This window comes from Pleurodeles waltl, chromosome 7, assembly GCF_031143425.1.
Source record: "Pleurodeles waltl isolate 20211129_DDA chromosome 7, aPleWal1.hap1.20221129, whole genome shotgun sequence".
NCBI lineage: Eukaryota > Metazoa > Chordata > Amphibia > Caudata > Salamandridae > Pleurodeles > Pleurodeles waltl.
In genome coordinates, this window is record NC_090446.1 from 1387425364 (window position 1) to 1387444389 (window position 19026).

Below are 19026 nucleotides of genomic sequence, written 5' to 3' on the forward strand. Positions count from 1 at the left end.
TGGAAACTGCTGTATTGCCATATTCCCCGACTACACCAAACAGGTGCTGGAACAGCGCAAATCCTTCTTGGCAGTAAAACAGAAACTAAAGGCCATGGGACTGACCTATATGTTGTTGTATCCTGCCAAATTGAAAGTCAATATGGAAACTGCTGTATTGCCATATTCCCCGACTATACCAAACAGGTGCTGAAACAGCGCAAATCCTTCTTGGCAGCAAAACAGAAACTAAAGGCCATGGGACTGACATATATGTTGTTGTATCCTGCCAAATTGAAAGTTCTCCACAATGGCAAAGCACGCTTTTTTGAAAAGCAACAGGAGGTATGGGACTGGCTTAAAATTGGGGTGCCTGAGACCGCAGGACTGGGGCCGAGAGATCAGGTTAGGGAAAAGGATACGGGACAAGCGACCACGGAGAGCTCCTACCGATCCCAGGGTGAGGCCCGGGAGTGAGACACATTGACCACTCACAGAATCTGCAAGGGGAGGATGGTGCTATGCACATGTCGCAGGCAAGCTCCCAAGGGAAGGCGAGCTGCTCACTGGAGCGGAGACACTGGGGGAGGGGGCTCAGGAGTTTGTCTCGCGCAGCCGGGGCTCCAGCCCGTGGACAGCGTTGGATGTGGCCCCCTGTGAGAGGGCCCTGCTGGAGGGCTGAGAAACACGACACTGGAGGGTAAATGTGGCGGTTTTCTGTACAGAACCGTGGGACATGTGCTCGCCAAGCGGACACAATGGACTGACTCTTCCTAGGTTTGCTATGCCACATACAGCTTCAGTGTACAGCTGAGACAACAAGCTGAGTTTCATACATGCTTCAGGTCATTATAGTAAGCAGATAGAAGGGTGCCTTGATGCTGTAAGAAGTTGGCATTGGGGGAGTAGACAGTTAAATGAACGGGTCCTGGTTGGACCGGTACGGGGAGGGTCAATGACCATACACAACAGTGGGTGGGCTCCGATAGACTTACGTTCATGCTACGATTATCCGTGTGTGTGAGGGGTTGGGTGGGGTTGGGAAAGTTCTCCCCAGTGGGAGAGATGTAATGGCTGCCTTCACCTTCTCGAGTTAAGTTCAGCCTCCAGCGCCTGCATCCCCATCTCACTCAGTCGAGGGAGGTGCACCCCCGCTAGGTATTCCCCTAATCTTTCTGGATCTGGGTCCCCCAGATTCTCATATACTCCCTCAAGGTGATCCCCGAATACTGTGACTATATCATGAAGTGTGCTCGCCATGCCATCCCCCTCCCCCCATGGGGTTTGTGAGATTAGTACTAAGGAGCGCGGCTGTTCCCATGAGAGGATCCATGCCAGATGCCTACCGGAGCTATCAAACCTGACGATCAGTTGTCGATATGATTTTAGGGTGTAGCGTTCAAGTCTATCTCTGGTTTCAGTCACTTGACGGAGAAGGTTAATTTCCTCCTGTTGACTATTGCGCTCCCGTACTGTACTTTGCGGCACGCCGCCAGGACATCCTCCCCGTCAGTCAGTTCTGTCTGCAATGCCTTCCACACTCCACACCTAAGCCCCAGACATCCTCCCCGGAGAACAGCATTTCATGCTTCCCATTATGTTGCGCGCCTGTATGTGGACCTCCAAATATATTCCATGTAGTCTGCTTGTGATTGTGCAATTGTGTCTCTGCCCACTGGATCCTGAAGAATCTCTTAGGGGAATCTCCAGTTATACAGGGTGCGGGAGGGACAGCCCCACTGAAACACACACATCACAGGAGCGTGGTCCGACAAATATCTTGTAAGGTGGGATACCCTCAGTACTTTGGGGGTGGTATGTTGGGTGAGCAGTATACAACTGAGCCAACTAAAGGTGCTATGCGTATTCAAATAACATGTATATTCCCTGCAGTCTGGGTGTGTGTCCCTCCAAATGTCTGTAAACCCAAGGTGTGACATTGTTATTTTTAAATCTGTAGTCATTCTTGGCTTGATGCCCCGTCTGGGGGTGGTGTCTGTCTATGTCCCGTCTATAATATAATTGAAGTCCCCCATCCAAAAAGTATCAGACCCCATGTGCATGGCCAGTTCACTAGCTAAGGTGGGGTAGAATGCAGGGTGATCCGTATTTGGGGCATAGGAATGGAGTATCTCCAATTACTGACCATCCAACCTCCCCTAAGCATGATGTACCTGCCTTCTATATCCGTCTCCATAGTGTGCAAGGCAAAAGGGACCCCCGGGGCTATCCAGATGTGCAACCCCCTAGCGAAAGATGAGAAGATAGCATAATAATTTTGCCCCCCCATTTTTTGGCCAGCGTTTGTGCTTCAGCATCCCTTAGATGAGTTTCCTGAAGGCAAGCTATACTGACCTCCCCCAGCGCTTAAGCAATGACATCACCCTGTATCTTTCTGTAGCAGTACCAAGCCCTCTCACGTTCCAAGTAAAAAGTGTATAAGTGGTTGGGACTACCATTGTGGTTGATATTCTAAATGTCTCCGATGTGGGGGCGCCTTCGGACCATCCCGGCCATAGTGTGCAACACGAACCAACATGTATAATATAAATATAAGTCCAGGAAGTGACGGATTTACGGCTGAATTCTATCAGACATTTGCGACTGGACTCGCTCTGCGTCTTTTGGCCGTATACAATGAGGCGTTAACTGCTAATATGTTGCCAGACTCGATGTGGGAAGGCCTCTCATTGTGATGATACCCAAGTCAGGGATTGCTTCCTCTGACCCGCCGTTATACCGCCCTATCACGATGATTAACCTTGATGTAAAAATCCTATGTAAAATCCTTGCAGCGCCACTTGCCCCTGAGGTGATCCACTTGGTGCATTCTGATCAATGCGGGTTCATACCGGGACGAACTATGATTATGAACACCCATAGGCTCATGCATGTCCTTCATGGAGTTGAGGATAGTGAGGAGGACCTGGCACTTGTCTCAATAGATGTAGCTAAAGCGTTTGATACGTCAACAGGGTTTACCTCCTCCGGGTCCTAGACGCCTTCGGGGTTGGGCCGCAATTTCGGAATTGGGTCAAACTCCTCTACACAGAACAATCAGCGAGGGTCAGAATTCGGGCGGGGGGCATTGCTCAGATATACTGAAGATATGGAGGGGGACACGACAGGGGTGTCCTTTGTCGCCATTGATTTGAGGACGTGCCACCTACTGTCATTGTATGCCGATGATTCGCTCTTTTACCTGAGGGATCCCAGAGTCTCACTCTCTATATTGGTGCAGGAGCTGGAGAATTTCAGGCATTTATCCGCCCTGCGCATTAATGTAAATAAATCTCTGATATTCCCCCTAGGGGGGCTTAGTGTGGCTCCCACGTGGTGCTCTGCCGATCATGCCCCTGTGCTGGGAGACTGACCATTTCTGATATCTCTGGATTATGGTGGCCCACACAGTCTAGTGCCGTAATCAGCTCTATATTGAGAGGGTACTCTCTGGATTGGAAAGCTCTGTATGATTTTGGAACACCCTCCCATTATCAATGATGGGGCAAGTAGCAGTCGCAAAGATGGTACTTTTTTCCTCGATGCTTGTACCCATTGCAAAATTCGCTTGACACACTCCCTCGCTCGGCATTCAGGCTTCTGCATTCCCGGCTGGTATCCTTGGTATGGGTGGGGGCCCATTGCAGAGTGAAGCGGGAGACCCTTCATCTCCCACTTGCTGAGGGGGACTGTCATTACCCAATTTAGAGTACTACTATTTAGCCTCCCAGTTACAACACACAGCGTTCTGGCTAGCGGAGGGTGACAATTGGGAGAAAACCCTTCTTAGGAATGAAACTCTTGCACAGCTGCTACACACTGGGGGTAGAGGGGAACCATGTGTCCCATACATAATAACACATACAGCAACACTGTGGATGCGGGGCATGAAAGTGGCCCTGCGCTGCACACCATTTGCTCGGGACTTTGAATTTTGGGATCTTCCAGAGTTTCTACACTTCTACAGTGGATGTTCAACCCTGGCAAGAGGGTGGGTGCTTAACGCTTGCGGACCTCTACCCCAGCAAGATCTTTATAGCCTTTGAGGCGGCACGGGATATGTCCGGGTTGAACCAGGAACAGTTCTGAACAAATGTCGGTATACTTCATATAGCCCGAGAGATATGGCCCACTTACCCGGAGGCCCCACCCTCCTCGGTACTGTTTAGGGTACTCCTGGAATATGGTGGGTAGGGAGCTGGGGGGGGGGGTGCAAACATCTTATCCCACATATATGAAGCCATGGTGGCAGATACGCCTAGGCCTGTTCTGCAGGCTTGAGAGGCTTGGGACATTGAACCGTTGGAAGAGGCACAGTGGAAGGTAATATGTGCCTTGCTCCGCCAGGGGACCTGTAATGCTAGATTCAAACTAATACATTTTAATTACATACATCGCACATATGTCACCCCTGCCTTCTTCCATGGAATTGATCCTAGCAGAGATGACAGTTCCCAACGCTCTAGTGTGCGGCCCGCAACCTTCCTGCACTTAGCATGGGATTGTCCCACTGTACAAAGCTTTTGGGAGGTTGTGGTCCAAACTTTAAGAGGAGTGGGGGGATGAGACTCCAACTGACCCCCGTTGAATGCCTTCTGGGGGATGTAGAGAGTAGGAAAAAAAAGGTAAGAAAATATAATGGAAATTTATGCAGCTGGCCCTGGTGTTAGCCAGGTGTAGGGTGGTGATTGCCTGGATGAATACGAGGGGACCCAGCCTTCAGGGATGTCGTAAAGACATCAAGGAATGAGCAGTGGCAGAAGAATTATGGTTACAGCAGGCTAGGAGGGATGAACACCTTGAGGAGGATATACAGACATGGCAGGAGATACTTACACAAATTGAATTGGTTGAAGAAACTGGGCAGGATGTCCCCCTGGGTACTCGGGAATAGTAGTTGTGCAGGCTATGTTATTAGGAACAGTACTTATACCTTACAGGGAACACAATGACTTTATGTATAATGCACACCTCTTTTACCTTCTGAATTTGGTCTAAGGTCTACTGCTGAGAGGGAATGTCATGAAGGAGTATGGAGGGGACTAGCCTATATGTGCAAGGCTGTTAATGGTGCAATGTTTAGAATGTACAGAGAGTTGAAAAAATGAAAAAGTTAAAAAAAATAAAAAAAAACACAAACAAAACATTTTTTGCCAATTCTCGCCACCCAACCAAGTTCCTTCCTTTCACATACACCTTGGTAACTGTAGTTCTCTCCAGACATGTGATAGGGTCAAGAAAGTACCCCAACAAACGAGTGTCTTGCTTCCCAAATGCCTGGGGCGTATCGGGTTTCTGAAGAAGAAAATCTTATTCCAATGTTGATAAAGGCAAACATATGATAAAATTCTGATGGGCGCCTGAGTCAGCGATCATGTTGAGGGAGATTTTACTATTGGTGACCTCACACCATGGTCTCTTAACATTGCTACCCACATTGTTGATGTCACAATCACTTGAACAAGAACTAGTGTGAAAAGAAAGAAGTATTTTGGACAAATCATTGGTGTAATCATCCACTTCAACATCCACACTATTAATTTAAAATATTGGCTTACTATCTGTACAGTCTGAAAGTGACCAATCTTTTTACATCGGTTACAACTTTTGCCGATAGCTGGACAATTAACATAGTTCTCTAAATGGGATTTTAAACCACATCTATAGGTCGACCTTTTTAGAACACATTCTTAGTGGACTGGTCTTTCAGAGATAAGGCATTGATAGGTTGTTCTTCAGAACACGAATAGAGATGCCATGAGTTTGCCGGAGACAATAGATCTTTTGATGGTCTTTGTGACATCAGACACTTGCAGAAGTGTGGGGTCTCTGCAATTAATCAATCACTCCTTTATCTATAGCAAGCAAAGACAAACTGGTGTCTAATGTAAGTGAAGCCAGGAACCTGAGCACACAAACAAATTCCTCAGTGCTTTTTTCAGCTGATTGTTTCCTTCTTAATTCAGTCAGTACACTAGGTTGTTAAGAAAATGTATTCCGCAGGTGTGACACTGCCTCAGTTTAGACGCCCCAGGCATCCCTGTCACCTCCTGGTGCTGCCGGGACAGCTAAATTATCAAATACCTGTTGCCCTTCTTTACCTAGATGACTAAATAGTAAAGCTGCCTTTCTTGCCAGTTTAAACCTTGTGATGCGGAACCACTGTTTCCAGGAAATAAGTGGTTTCTCTGGACTTTCGAAAAAATGGAGCAATTTGAACAGGATACTGATGAGTAGCTATGAAGTTGGGGAAAAACTGGGTGTCACAGCAGTGTCACAAAAAAGTTATAAAATGTAAAGAAATAACTGACGTTTTGAGTAACTGAGAAGAAGGCTGCCAATCCAGGAGGAAGATTACTGAGGAACAAGTAAATCAATGTTTAAATATCGATTCGGACAAAATGAGCTGTACCTCGTGTGGCAAAGAGCAAAGCAGTAGGGCTAGTTCAAACTAAGATGGCCACCATACAGGGAGCACAGAGCTTGATGAAGAAAGCATGTTCCTGATCCAAAATGGCCACTCAGTTGTTTAGCACATGGCATGTGGTGCTTAACCAGTAGACATTGAGGTGAGAATAGTTGAAAGCAAATGAGCAGCTCGAGCTTCAGCTACAGCTTCCTGGTCTGTCACATCTCCGAAACTGCATGGCGAGGCCCCACAACCGTACAACGCACTCCCGTACGGGCGAGGCGAGTAGGAAAGCAGCCAAGCTAAGCCCCAGGAATGCAACAACAACAAACCTCCCTACACTATCAAATATGCAAAGGGCAAGAAAGAAGCAGGCAGCAGCTGCGTGGACTCCCACGGCAGATGCTACTAGTCGACAAATGTGAAAGTAGGGATGCATGCAGGAATTGTAGGAAGTAGTTAAGTATATTTGTGAAGAAAATGGGAGCCCCCGTCCAGAGTCGACAACTCCGAGGAAGCTCTTACCAACTCCCAGTCTCCTCAAAGCCTCCCGAAACGCGAGCCATGAATATGTAATACAAGTAAGCAAATCCAAGAACAACATTCTAAGCGCGAGGTATGTACTTTAATAAGTTCTCTATTAGTACAGTTTGCTGATGTCTCTGACAAACAAACAATATACATTGTGCTTCTTCATGCATAATATGGCTTTCACAGACATCCCATCCATGGTGTGATACGCCTATCTGTTCTGTCTCCGAGATGGAAAAGGATGTCTTAAATTAATATTAGTGCCGTACTCCAAAACAAATATATGATCTTCACACAGTTCCACCCTTAAAAGCTGCTCCACCCACGTGGAGCACGTTATCATCACCATCATTTTCCCTCTCTAGCTCTACATTATAAAATGTTTTTGCCCTTATACAACATGGACATCTCTTTGAGCTTGACTCCATCTTTGATACAGCCCTAACTTCTACTCCATCATATTATGGCACCTTTAGGCTTGACGTTAAGAAATGGCAGCAGTTCACACACACACACAATCACTAGGTCTCCCACTTATTTACCTCGCTTCCAATACTCCTTTCCCTTCAGACCTCTCTCTGATTCACGTATCGGCTTAGATGCCACCCCCCACCACCATATTTAATACTCTACGCCTCCTTAAGCTAAAAATCCCAAGTAGCATATTCCAAAACTACCTACAAATAGGCTTTCAGTACCAGTGCTTGTGATGAAGCCAAATCAAGGTATTACACAGACCTTCTATTCTCTCTCTAATCTCTGCGCCAGAGAGTATGCCTCTGCGTCAGCACTCACCTTTCTCCTTGATTCCTTCCGTATTGCTAATACTTTTGTTTCCTTCCACGCCGCTTATGATTTAAACTACAAGAAACATGCTTGGCACACTACGCAGTGCCCCAGCTCCTACATCCTGCTCCGTTCCCTTCCTCTGCTGCCATAAACTCTTCCTAGTTTGACTTTTACCTAGATTTCCCTAGCAAAAATGATCCCTCTTCTCTCCCCTGCCAAACCTTTGCGTGCCTCGTGAGAGCTAATGCCCAGCCACTGAGGTAAGCCTCTTTCTCTAGCACCTAACCTCTGTCTTACCTTACCTCACTTTTCAACCTCTCCTTCCTCTCCTCTCCTATATCCTGTGTGTTTCGAAGTTGCATTTTTCCTTCCGCTTACCACTCAGTATACCAACTGCTTTCTTCTTCAAAACTCTCGAACAAACTTGTGATCAGTGTGCTCTCCCACTGTCTGTTGCATTTTGCCTTCTGTCAATTTGACTCCATGGAAGTGGCCCTTAAGAAGGTCTCCAACATTCTCATTTCCTCTCATCACATCCTTCTGTATGAACCACTCTGCCGTGCTGTCTGTCTCCTTTTTGCTCCCCTGGATATTTTTGGACAAACCATAGAATTGTTTTCTTTCCACTAATCCATATTCTTGTATCTCCAGGGACCCCCTCTTGCTTTTCATGACTTCCATAACAGTCAATGTACCTCGGGGATCTGTTCTTGGAACGGTACAGATCTCCCTTACAATACATATCCTGGGGGTTTTCTATTCTTTTTTTGTCGTTCAATTATCAACATGCTGGCTGATGAAACTGTAACTTTCTGATTCCTGTCTATCACGCCGCAGATGCAATTCAAAATTGGATGTGTTCTGATCTCTCACACTAAAGTTCTCAAAATCTAAAAGAAAAGTTAGCTCAAAGTAGCAGAACCTTTTGTTGACTGTAAAGAAATGCCTTCTGATCGAAGCCATAATATTTTTTATCACTTGACTATATCTCACATACTGTTCTCGTATGGGAATCTAATCTGCAGTTTGTACATATATTATGTATTGGTGTGTCGTTTCAAAACCTGTGTAAATCACTTTGGTGTCTGTGATGTGGTCCACGTTATAGAAGACCTCAAATAAATGAATAATTATACTTCCTTAATACTAATGTTGATCCGGCCCTACCCTGCCCATTCTCTTTTCATCCTGACATAGGCACACTAGTCCAGATATGAGGGGTACATTTCAATTCCAATATAAACCCTTCATTGCCTCCACCACCACAGCCTCTTGTTTAATATGTGAAAAATCCACCAGCATCTCTCGTTGAAATGGTCAGCTCGAGAAACGGTCGTTTTTAGCAAATTGGACTTCTGCAATAGCTTCCTGGTGAGACTTCCCAAACATGCATTTAAAATTATCATTTTTACCACAATAAACTTTTGAACTTTCTGTTGGAATAACTCACATCTTTGTACAGACAACTAGTTGAGTGGCATTCTATGAAGACCACCCTGCTCCCTGAACTCGCCCTAGTTCAGCCCCACTTTTGATTACCCAGTGGGTGACACCTGCTCAGTCACTTTGGTCAATCAGTTTGCTCCATTCTTAGGCCTGTATGTGTTCCTTGAAAGATCTGATTCTTCCAGCTTTTTGGACCAATATTGTGGGTGCCCCACCACACCATATTTGAGCCACTCAGCCCCTTACTAAATTCAGAGGAATACTTCAAAACCATTCTTGGTCCTTGTGAACATTCTAGCCCCTGATTTTATTTTCCACCTGACTTTTTGCCCCTCAGATGTAAATCGCTCTCTTTCCAGCAGATGCTCTATAAATAGATCTCCTGTCACAAAATGTGCTTAATTAGAGATAACACTATCGTAATCTTATTAATCTGTATCTGTACTAAAAAAAAAAAACGAAGTCATGTATAATTTCTCCTCCATATATATTCTTTTTTTTTTTTACTTGAGTTATTAAAATGCTTTTCTCCAAAGCACTTAAATATACAGTAAGTTAAAGAAAAACTATTGGCAACAGCTCGACTACAGTTGATGACAGGTCATTAGCAAATGATCTTTCAATAGTGCTTTTAATTTCAACGACAAAGACAGATGTCACTGAAAAAGGAAGTTGGTTCCTTAGCCAAGGAGCCAGTAGATCAAAAGAATGAAATCGGAATAAGGCACAAGGAGGACGCAATTTAGACAACAGCCATAAAGAAGCAGGATATAGAGAATCACTAGGAACATAAAGTGAGCTCAAGGAGGATTAACAGGGTGCCAAATAACGGCATTTAAAAACAAAACATAAAAGGTGGAAACACGCTACTGATTACGTATGTGCGGGCAGGTGTGACTACTCGTGCACGCGTATTTAGAAAGTCGTGGGCGATATTTTAGTCATTGTTTCATTCATCGTTCCAAGATGGCGGACACCACTTGGAGCAGAAAATAACACACGAATTGTGCAAAAGCCTTTTTTTTAAAGAAGCAGCCTGGCAGCAAGTAGAAGCTGCCTGGCCACTGAAAACAACTAACAAAAAAATGCATTAGGAAAGGTGATGAGCTACAGAGGAGGGGAGGACAATGTGGAGAGGGATGAGTTTGAGCAAAGGAAAGTGGATGGGGGAACAATGGAGGAGCGGCAAAAGGAGGGAGAAAAAAAAAACGGATTGGCGAAAGAATGAATGTGTTAGACGTGTGGGTAGAAAGGAGCAACACCGAGTGCACAGGAGAGAGCTGGGAGTGGGGCTTTTCTTGAGGGGAAGCAGCTCACTAGGGAGCGAGCAATTACTCTAGTCGAGTGCTAAAAAAAAAAAGGTGCAGTATGTCTCGCATGTGCGAGAGTTACAGCTATTGGGGTTGTAAATGCCTAATTGGACTTTCCTTGTCACATAAATTGGTCAACCCTGCCTCATAATTCGGTCCTCTCCTGCCACATAATTCGGTCCTCTCCTGCCACATAACTCAGAAAGAGCAGGGCTCTGGTCGAAGGTGCCTAACATAGGCTCACAAAATAGTCTGTCCTACTCTGACCTCATTCACAGAACTGGCCTATGTTGAGTGCTAACGATCAGGGTGACAAAGGACAGTCAACAGTGCTATGTTTTTTGGTTTACTGTCCCAGAAAATAGTCCCGACACCTGTAGGAGGGACCAGTGGAGTTGCAGTAAGCCAGCTTCACAATACAATAGTTTATTTTATGCTTTCGTGCACAGTTCTTGCATTATATAATCGTTACTTGGGCTTATCGCCCTGACGAGTCCCAAGAGTACTAGCACTGACACTGGCCAAACAGCAATAATGAAGTACCACAGAGCATAAAACACATCCATAACATCCACAAAGTACTGACCACAAGAAGATCTGCACTGGCCTGTGATGCCTCTACTCTGGGTCACACAGAGCAAGAGGTCATGGGAGTTAACGATAATAACGGGGCCAGTGAAATACTTTTATAATAAACTGTAGGCTATGGGGTTGTGGTTATACAGCGAGCGCCCCATCTGTCTCCTGCACAAGATTTCACGCAGCAGCGCGGTCATGCCAGCTTTATTTCCGATCATCTAGGTCCCGACCAGAGTGAAATCTCATCAGAATGTGGTTATGGGATCAAGTTTCAAAACACGGCGAGCCTCGTGGACGGCATCAGCACCGCTGCAATCATTAACTGTCACAGGAGCGTGCATGCTATGTGCCCAGTCTCTGTGTGCAAGGGTATATCTGAACCCAAGATGACACGTTCAGTGTGCAAACTAGGAGCACAGTACGGCGTAAGCAAAATGGAGTCAAGAGAGCAGTGGGGTGGTGGAGGTCAGGTGCCACAGGGAGTCAAAAGCTCTAGGTGTGCATTAGAGGGGACCACAAAATTGAAACGATTCCGATTCGGTAACAGTGTGAACAATGTGACGTAACTGGTAGTCATGCAAAGCGCTGCAATACCTCCAATTGAGTTCGCACTGTATGAAACTTCAAAGCGCCATGGCTGCCATGGAGCAGAAAGGGGAGAGAAAGAATAAAAAAGGATTGCTCCGACACTAAAGTATATGGCCGATGGTGCAATAATCTGTGCAACAGGGTCAGTTTGCAAGGCGTAACAAAACTGCCTCAACTCTGGACAAGTGTAAAGCAAGTACCAACGACATCAATGGATTTTTGTTAAGGCAAGCCCACAAAATAAATTACAACACATCAAAAAGCAGTGCTTGCGTGCTGCTATGCTGGACCTAAAAAGTGATCCCAGAATGCGAGTAGTGGAAGTCATGCAGTCAAATAGATGGTAAGGAAGCTATGCTGCTGTCGAGAGACAAATACAAAAAGAGGATGGAAAGCTATAGAGTGAGAAGCAAGCAAATGGGAGTGTCAAGAAGCCAACCAATGGTAAGCAATGGTCTGACTGTAAGCCACCATAGGTTTTTGGTATGGTCTACGAGAAGTCTTTTGACAACAAGGCGAGTCCTTAAAAGAAGATGAACACAAGCTTTCCAAATGGACTCTGTGTTTTAATTGTTAATTGTTTGAGTACGCCACCAGACACAGATGAACAATAATTGAAATGAGAAAAAAATCCGCATTTCCAGTAGTAATTTTTAGGCTGAAAATGGAATAAGATGTTTGATTTTACGAATGTTTTGAGATGCAAACAACCATATTTTACAATAGCAGCAATCTGTGGTGCCATGTCCAAGGAACACTTGAACTAGAAAACTAAGTTCAGAGCAGGGGAATAATAACGAATAGAAATATATGTGTAAGCTGCTCCTAGGTACGGTTTAATTACCAAGAAGGGATATTCAACAAATACAAAATACAAGGAGAACCTGCATAATGACTTAATAGTACCCGCTGTTTTGCCTGATGGGGGGCATCCATTGGCTTCATCTGACAATTTTGATTTATTGGGTCTCTTTTATGTAATGATGCTGCATTACCCCCTCCCGCGCCATCCTTCTGTGGCATTCTTCCGCTAATGCATCTGCTGGTTGTACTCTGAGCTCTTTCTTGCTGCTATCAGCTACTGATGCCCTGGGCTCTAGCCGTGCCCAGTCCTGCTAATGCACTCTGATTACCTACTGTATGCCATGCTGAGGCTACAAACTTCCTCTGCGCCATGCCGCTGTTGATGTGCAGTGGGTGATATCTTGGAAGACCTCTGTAGCATGCTGAATTCCTTAAAAAACCATTGTGTCATGCAGTTGGCTGCTGATGCATTATTTCCCCTCCCTGTCTCCACCTATGGTGTCAAAACCGTCAGCCTTCCAGAGCCATGGTGATTCTGTGGGTCTTTATGTCATAGTAGTGCTGTGGGTCACCTTGTGCCATTCCAGTGCTTTCTGTCCAGTCTGTGACATACTGGCACTTATGTCCCATTATTTTTGATGCCCTGACCTCTTCTGTGCCATCATGTTCCTGCATGCTGTTGCTCATGCCCTAACTTCTTCTTTGCAATTTCTCCTCTACCACTGCTGATCCAATGCATTTCCTCTATGCTGTGCCAAAACTGCTGCTGATTAGAGGTTAACAAGTTAGTAGGGCGATCAAGCCAGAGCCAAACCAAGAGTTTGTCTTGGCTCTTAGAGCCCATGCACAAGCTGAGCCCTGAAAATGTTTGCCATGCAAATTACAAAACAAATATCACGTTAAATGTGATAGTCTCTTCAAAATATAAAAAAATGCCTTTCTTTAACATATGGAAGCTTTGACATTAGCATGGCATGTTACAACACTGCATTGAAAAGAACTCATTAAGAATGATAGTTTTTTAACATGAACTTAGAACCATACCTGCCCCCGCTAATACCATGGGGACAGTGCCATTAGTAAAATATGAGACAAAACGACTGCCATGTGAGCCTTGTACCTTATCCAGTTTATTCTAGATAGAGTAACATTATAACTGATTGAATCAAACTGAATCGGTTTTTGTATAGCTGGTATTCTGAACTCACATATTTGAAGGTGCCTTCATATGCGATAGTGAAGAAAAAAGAGGATTTGCCTAACATGACATAATTTGGTTAAGCGGGGAATCTGTCAGTAATCTAGGTGTTCTGGTTTCACTTTGTACACATCAGCCACTAAATGGGTATCTATTTGTCTCTCCCTTTTACCTCAAATATCAATGCTTTGTTTTTATCTCTTTGTACATGTGGTAGAGTGAGGGTGGCAAGCGGAAACCACATGAAAGTTAGGAACCTCAAGCTGAGCCAGACTTCTGGCTTGAGCCTGGGTCCATCTTTCAGTAGCTCTCCCACCCCTACTGCTGAGGCCCTGCCCACTTTATGCTTTGCTAATGCCTTGTGATGACCTCTGTGCTATAACCTTGCTAATACCCTGGACCGACTTTGTACCATTCAGTTGCAGATGCCTGAGTCCCATCTGTTCCTTAACTGTCTCTTTCTAATGCCATTATGGATGCTATTCACTATATGTGGCTTCACATTGATGATGCTCTGCTCTGCTTATACTTCTCAGTGCCATTCTGACTTGTGGGCAGTTCATAATTATCTGCTTTTTGTTCACAGCTCCCCTTCTCAGTCATCGGCTCCTTGAATGGCGTGCACATGTTTGGTAATAACCTGGATGTCCTGCTGACAGCTACTAGCACTGAGAACACCAGAGTGGTATGGAAGTCCTTCCACGACAGGTGAGTATGTGAACGCATGTCCTCCAATCCCTTACTCTAGTGTAGTTTTGGAAGGCCCACCCAATCTGTTTGGTGCTGGCGTAGTGTCCATCCACCTCTGCTTCCTGCTCTACTAGTGGTCCTCAACCACTGCTCTGTTCATCATGGTGATTTCTCTCTCCTGCTCCTTTCCAGCTCTGTTCTTTTTAGACTCTGCCCTCAATTGCACCTTTTACAGCAGCCACTTGTCTGCCACCATTCCTTAGAGTGCTGAATTCTGGGCTAGTGCTGTTCAGCAGTGCTCCCTCCTGGTCCTCCCCTCCACCCTGTGCTACTCTCTCTTACTTTGCTACCATGTGTGCTTCTTCTTCTGGTATTTCTCCCTTTAATTCTTCTCACTTCCGAGTAATTAGCCCTCAAGTACTGCACAAGTTCATCATGTTCCTCCTTTACTGCTCCCCTCCAGCTGTGCTGCCTACTGGCCTTCTGCCCTTCATTGCTCCCTCTTGTAGGGTTCATCTCTTGCTCCCCTGTAGCTGTGATTGGGGTTATCCATTTAGAGGTTGGGATCCTTCAGCACTGCTTCCTCCCGGAATACTCCCATCTGGGTGGTGGCCATAGAGAACTGTGGTCTTCCATTGAGCGCCATCATGCACTGATCAGTTTGGTACTACTTGCTCCTGTAGTACTCGTTCCTTGGCTTTCTCCCTCCAGTACAGCCCCTCCTGGGCTGCTTCCTCCTTTAGAGATTGCTGTTATACTGGTCTGCCTGCACCCTTTTGATACTGCTTCCTTCTATGCACCAGAGTGCCCCCCCTCCACCGCTCACCATATACTGATCCCTTCCAGCACTGCTTACAATCTTGCACTGCTATCATCTGAGGTGCTCTCCTCCATTGACTCCTCCTGGGATGTTCTCATATGTGCTTCCACATCTGCTGATCCCGTATTGCTTAGCTTTTTGCACAGGGACTGCCCTATTCCATTGCTCTTTCCTCAGATGTAGCCACAGGTGCTGCTTGACTCACACAGTGCTTACCCTCCTGTTCTACTCTATCCCACTACTCTGGTGCCTCCTGGCATGTTCCCTTTCAGGACTATTTGACTGATTACATGGTAATTCTAAAGGGATATTTTAGCGGAATAATAAGAATTTACCTTGTTAAAGCACACTAATGATGTGAATTAAGAATAGCAAAAACGAAGCTCTATGATTAGGTTTGAGTAATGACCTCTTAAAAGGAGGAACCCGGAAGTAGTGGGACCCTCGCAGTGGGACAGGGGAGGCTTCATCAGGTCCAACCGTGAGCCTGAGGGTGTCAGCGAACCTCCCTCTGTAAAATTGTCTGTGCCACCAAGCATGAAAGTGGTTTCTTTTGTCACTGACTGCCCCTCCTCTAACCCCCCCCCCACCACCCACCGAGCAAGACGTTGGCAGAGACAGGCATGGAGCTTCCAAGCCATTCACCCCACTACACTTGTCATATGCAAGACAGTTCCAGATTTGGAGTCTGAGGGCTAGAAACCACCTGCTTTGAGATCCAGACTCTGCCTGCTTTAAGATCCAGACTCTGCCTGCTGTGAGGGCAGCACTTGCCTGCTGTGGGGGGCAACATCCCCATCTCTGAGGGCCAGACCCTGCTTGCTGTGAGGGCCAGACCCTGCTTGCTGTGTCCTTGTTCATCAAGGTCAATCTGCAAAGTGTGGTACTGTGCAAGTATTCATGGACTGGACTTATGCTCTGCAAGTACTTTACAGTCTCTAACACAAAATAAGTTGTCCGTAAAAACTTATATCCGATAGTGTCAAATTTGGCCTATCATTGTAGTTTGTTGACACCCTCACCAAATCCACCAAAACAAGAAACTTGTGCTTAAGACGCCTGGATAACTTAAAGAAATCATATATGCTCAAAAAAAGGTCCCCAAAAATCAAGGGATTTTACATTAGGCATGTCATTGCGAGGAAAACCATTAGGAGGCTGAAAGCCAATATTGGGCCTGTGTCTACTGAAGAAGCATTCACTTAAGATGGTGAGGCTCCAGGACTTTTTCCCCTTCCTGTTACATGAGGTGCTTAAAGGCTTCATTGACTTACACAATGTATACTTCTATATGCTCAGCCATTGCAGACACTGGAAAATCCTCAATTTCATGCTTACCAGCCAATACAACTAAATTTAGAAGTTGCCTTTTGGCCTCGCTTGCAGAGTGTATGGCCGTATGACTGCTTGCCTCAAAGACTCTGATAACACGTCCCTTTATGATAATTTTTTACACATCAGGACTCTTTTTAGGCCAATGAATGTTTTGACCCAGTTGAGAGACACCTTAGGACGAGATAGCCAATCAATATGTCAATCAATACGTCAATAATGTCATCAATATTTATCACAACAATGCATTTCACTTTAGTCAAAGTTATTAACCAAATTCAAAACACTACCATGACCTTTCAGTCATGAATGACCACACCAGTTTAGTAGAATTTTATGAATTTTTATTCCCTACTAGTTACAATTCTAAAAGCTGGTGTGTTAATCTCAAAACCAAGAAACATAATAGCATAGTCACGATATGGCAACTTTGATAAGATTTCATTAAGGCGAGAATCACAAACATCAAAACATAACACGGCGTAAACATAGATCAATTTAGCAGAGTGTCAATAATGCATCGGTTCAACAAAGCATAGATTCAGTCGTTTGTCTATTTGCGTCAATTTAGTGAACACCTATCCTAACCACTAATTAGCATTGGCATGTTGGGCTTCATGCAAAACAATTTAGAACACCAATGTGGAAAACATCTTACTACGGTCTCTGTCAAAAGTAAGCAGTTGGTTCCTAGAAAGGAAAAGAAAACAGACAAATCACAATTGTATTGTCATAGTTACCCTCCAAGGTTTAGATCAGCACTCACGTTCAGTCTTCGTCTTCAGGACATCAGTCTAATCGCCATCAATCAGAATTCAGCTCCAGGGCAAAAGGTGCACTTCCCTCATAAGGAGGTAAAGTGTAAAATGGGCAAACTAAGGAAGAGGATGGTTCTAAGTAAAATCAGCAAAGTCACCTAACAGAGTGACAAAGCTTCTGAATAAAAGCAATAGCATTCCCTAACCCACCTAAATGGCTCCCCATGTCATGGGTTTTTATCCCTTTTTCGTTGTACATTCCCCTAAAACTTAATTGGTTGAATGTTATACCCAACTATCTCTACCCTATTGGAAAACAGATTGTCATTAATCTTTCACTCCATATTAATTTATAGACATTTTATTGGTCCACATGATTGGCGTCTTCGGTGGTAGCACGTCCAGTATGATTTCATCCTTCTGTAATTCTTTGCGCATCTTTTGGTCAGTAACTCCATTGTCTTCACCGGTTTGAACGACCTTGTACATTTCATTAATCTACACTGTTGTATTTTAATTAGCAATTTCTACAAGCAACGTGGATTTCATGGGAACGGATCTACTATGGTTACATTCAGCTTCTAGTTTGAAGAAAACAAGAGGTCATGTCCTTTTGCGAATCAGCACACTGCTAGATAGGAAAAATACATTTAATATGAGCCAAGCAGCTAAGCTTTGGCTCATGCTAACTTAAGGCCTACAAGGATTTCAGCACAAATTCAACAACGCAATCATTAATAATTAGTATAAAACTTACTCTTTTTATAGTAATTCATAACATTAGTCATTTTTATTAGTCCACGTACACATTGACGGCCACTCCCCGTGGTCACATTTCAGGTGCACGTTTAAACAAAATACATTAATACAATTACTTAAGCGGCATTATCACACACTAGTTCATAAGCATTTCATATTAATATAGATTATATAAGCTACGCTCTCTGTCCCTCCTCTGATGACGTTCGTCATCCCACAAACCTTTCCCTTTCATGTTTAATTTTTCACCTTGCGCTTAATGCGCATTTCAACATCTTGTCCCTTGTGTGAACTTTCCCAAATTTCATTGAACATTTTCTCCCTTTCACTTTCCTCATTTCTCTGGTTTCTCTTTGTCCCATTTCTTTTAATTTTGTCATTAATTTTGCATGCTCCCCATAAACCTAATAAACAGACCAAAACGATTAATAGACCCCCAAGTATTTTTGCAAGCACCCCATTCCAAATATTGCTAAACCAGCTCCCTACTCTAGCAATTCCTTTCCCTACTTTCTCCCACACTCCTGGTTCCTTCAGTTTCTTCAAATCTGTACTATCTCTAGTTAGGTTAGTAAGCATACCTCTAATCTTTTTACTATTGTCCGGTATGAATGAGCAACAATGACGCTCGTTGAGCATCTTGCAGACTCCGCCGCTCTTTGCTAAAAGAATGTCTAAAGCAAGCCGATTTTGAAGAGTCATAGCTCTTTCCGCAGCAAGTTCAGTATCCATCAGGAGTATAGCCCCTGTAAAATTTGTCAACATATTATCCACAATAGTAGACAACTTTCGAATCTTTATGGAGTTTAAGATAACCCCTACTGAATGGATTATGGCTCCAAATTTTTCACCAACGACAGCAGCCGTTGTCTCTCGTTTTTGTCTAGCATGTTGTATTTCAGATGCTTTAGGTATTTGCTTTAAGTCATCAATCTGGTAAATCTTTGGGAAAACTATCCCCAAATAACATGTCCCATACCATCCCTTAGGGAGACGGTAATACGCATTAAGTCCACAGATATAATAGATCCCAG

At 44.6% G+C, this 19026-nt stretch overlaps 1 protein-coding gene across 1 annotated transcript in view; it reads left to right on the plus strand.

Moving 5' to 3' along the window:
- The window catches only part of FUZ (fuzzy planar cell polarity protein), a 161180-nt gene that overhangs the window by 30878 nt on the left and 111276 nt on the right, over positions 1 to 19026 (plus strand). The window contains exon 2 of the mRNA XM_069200951.1: positions 14220 to 14341. Within this exon, the coding sequence (XP_069057052.1) occupies positions 14220 to 14341 (122 nt within the window). The remainder of the gene's footprint in view (positions 1 to 14219; positions 14342 to 19026) is intronic.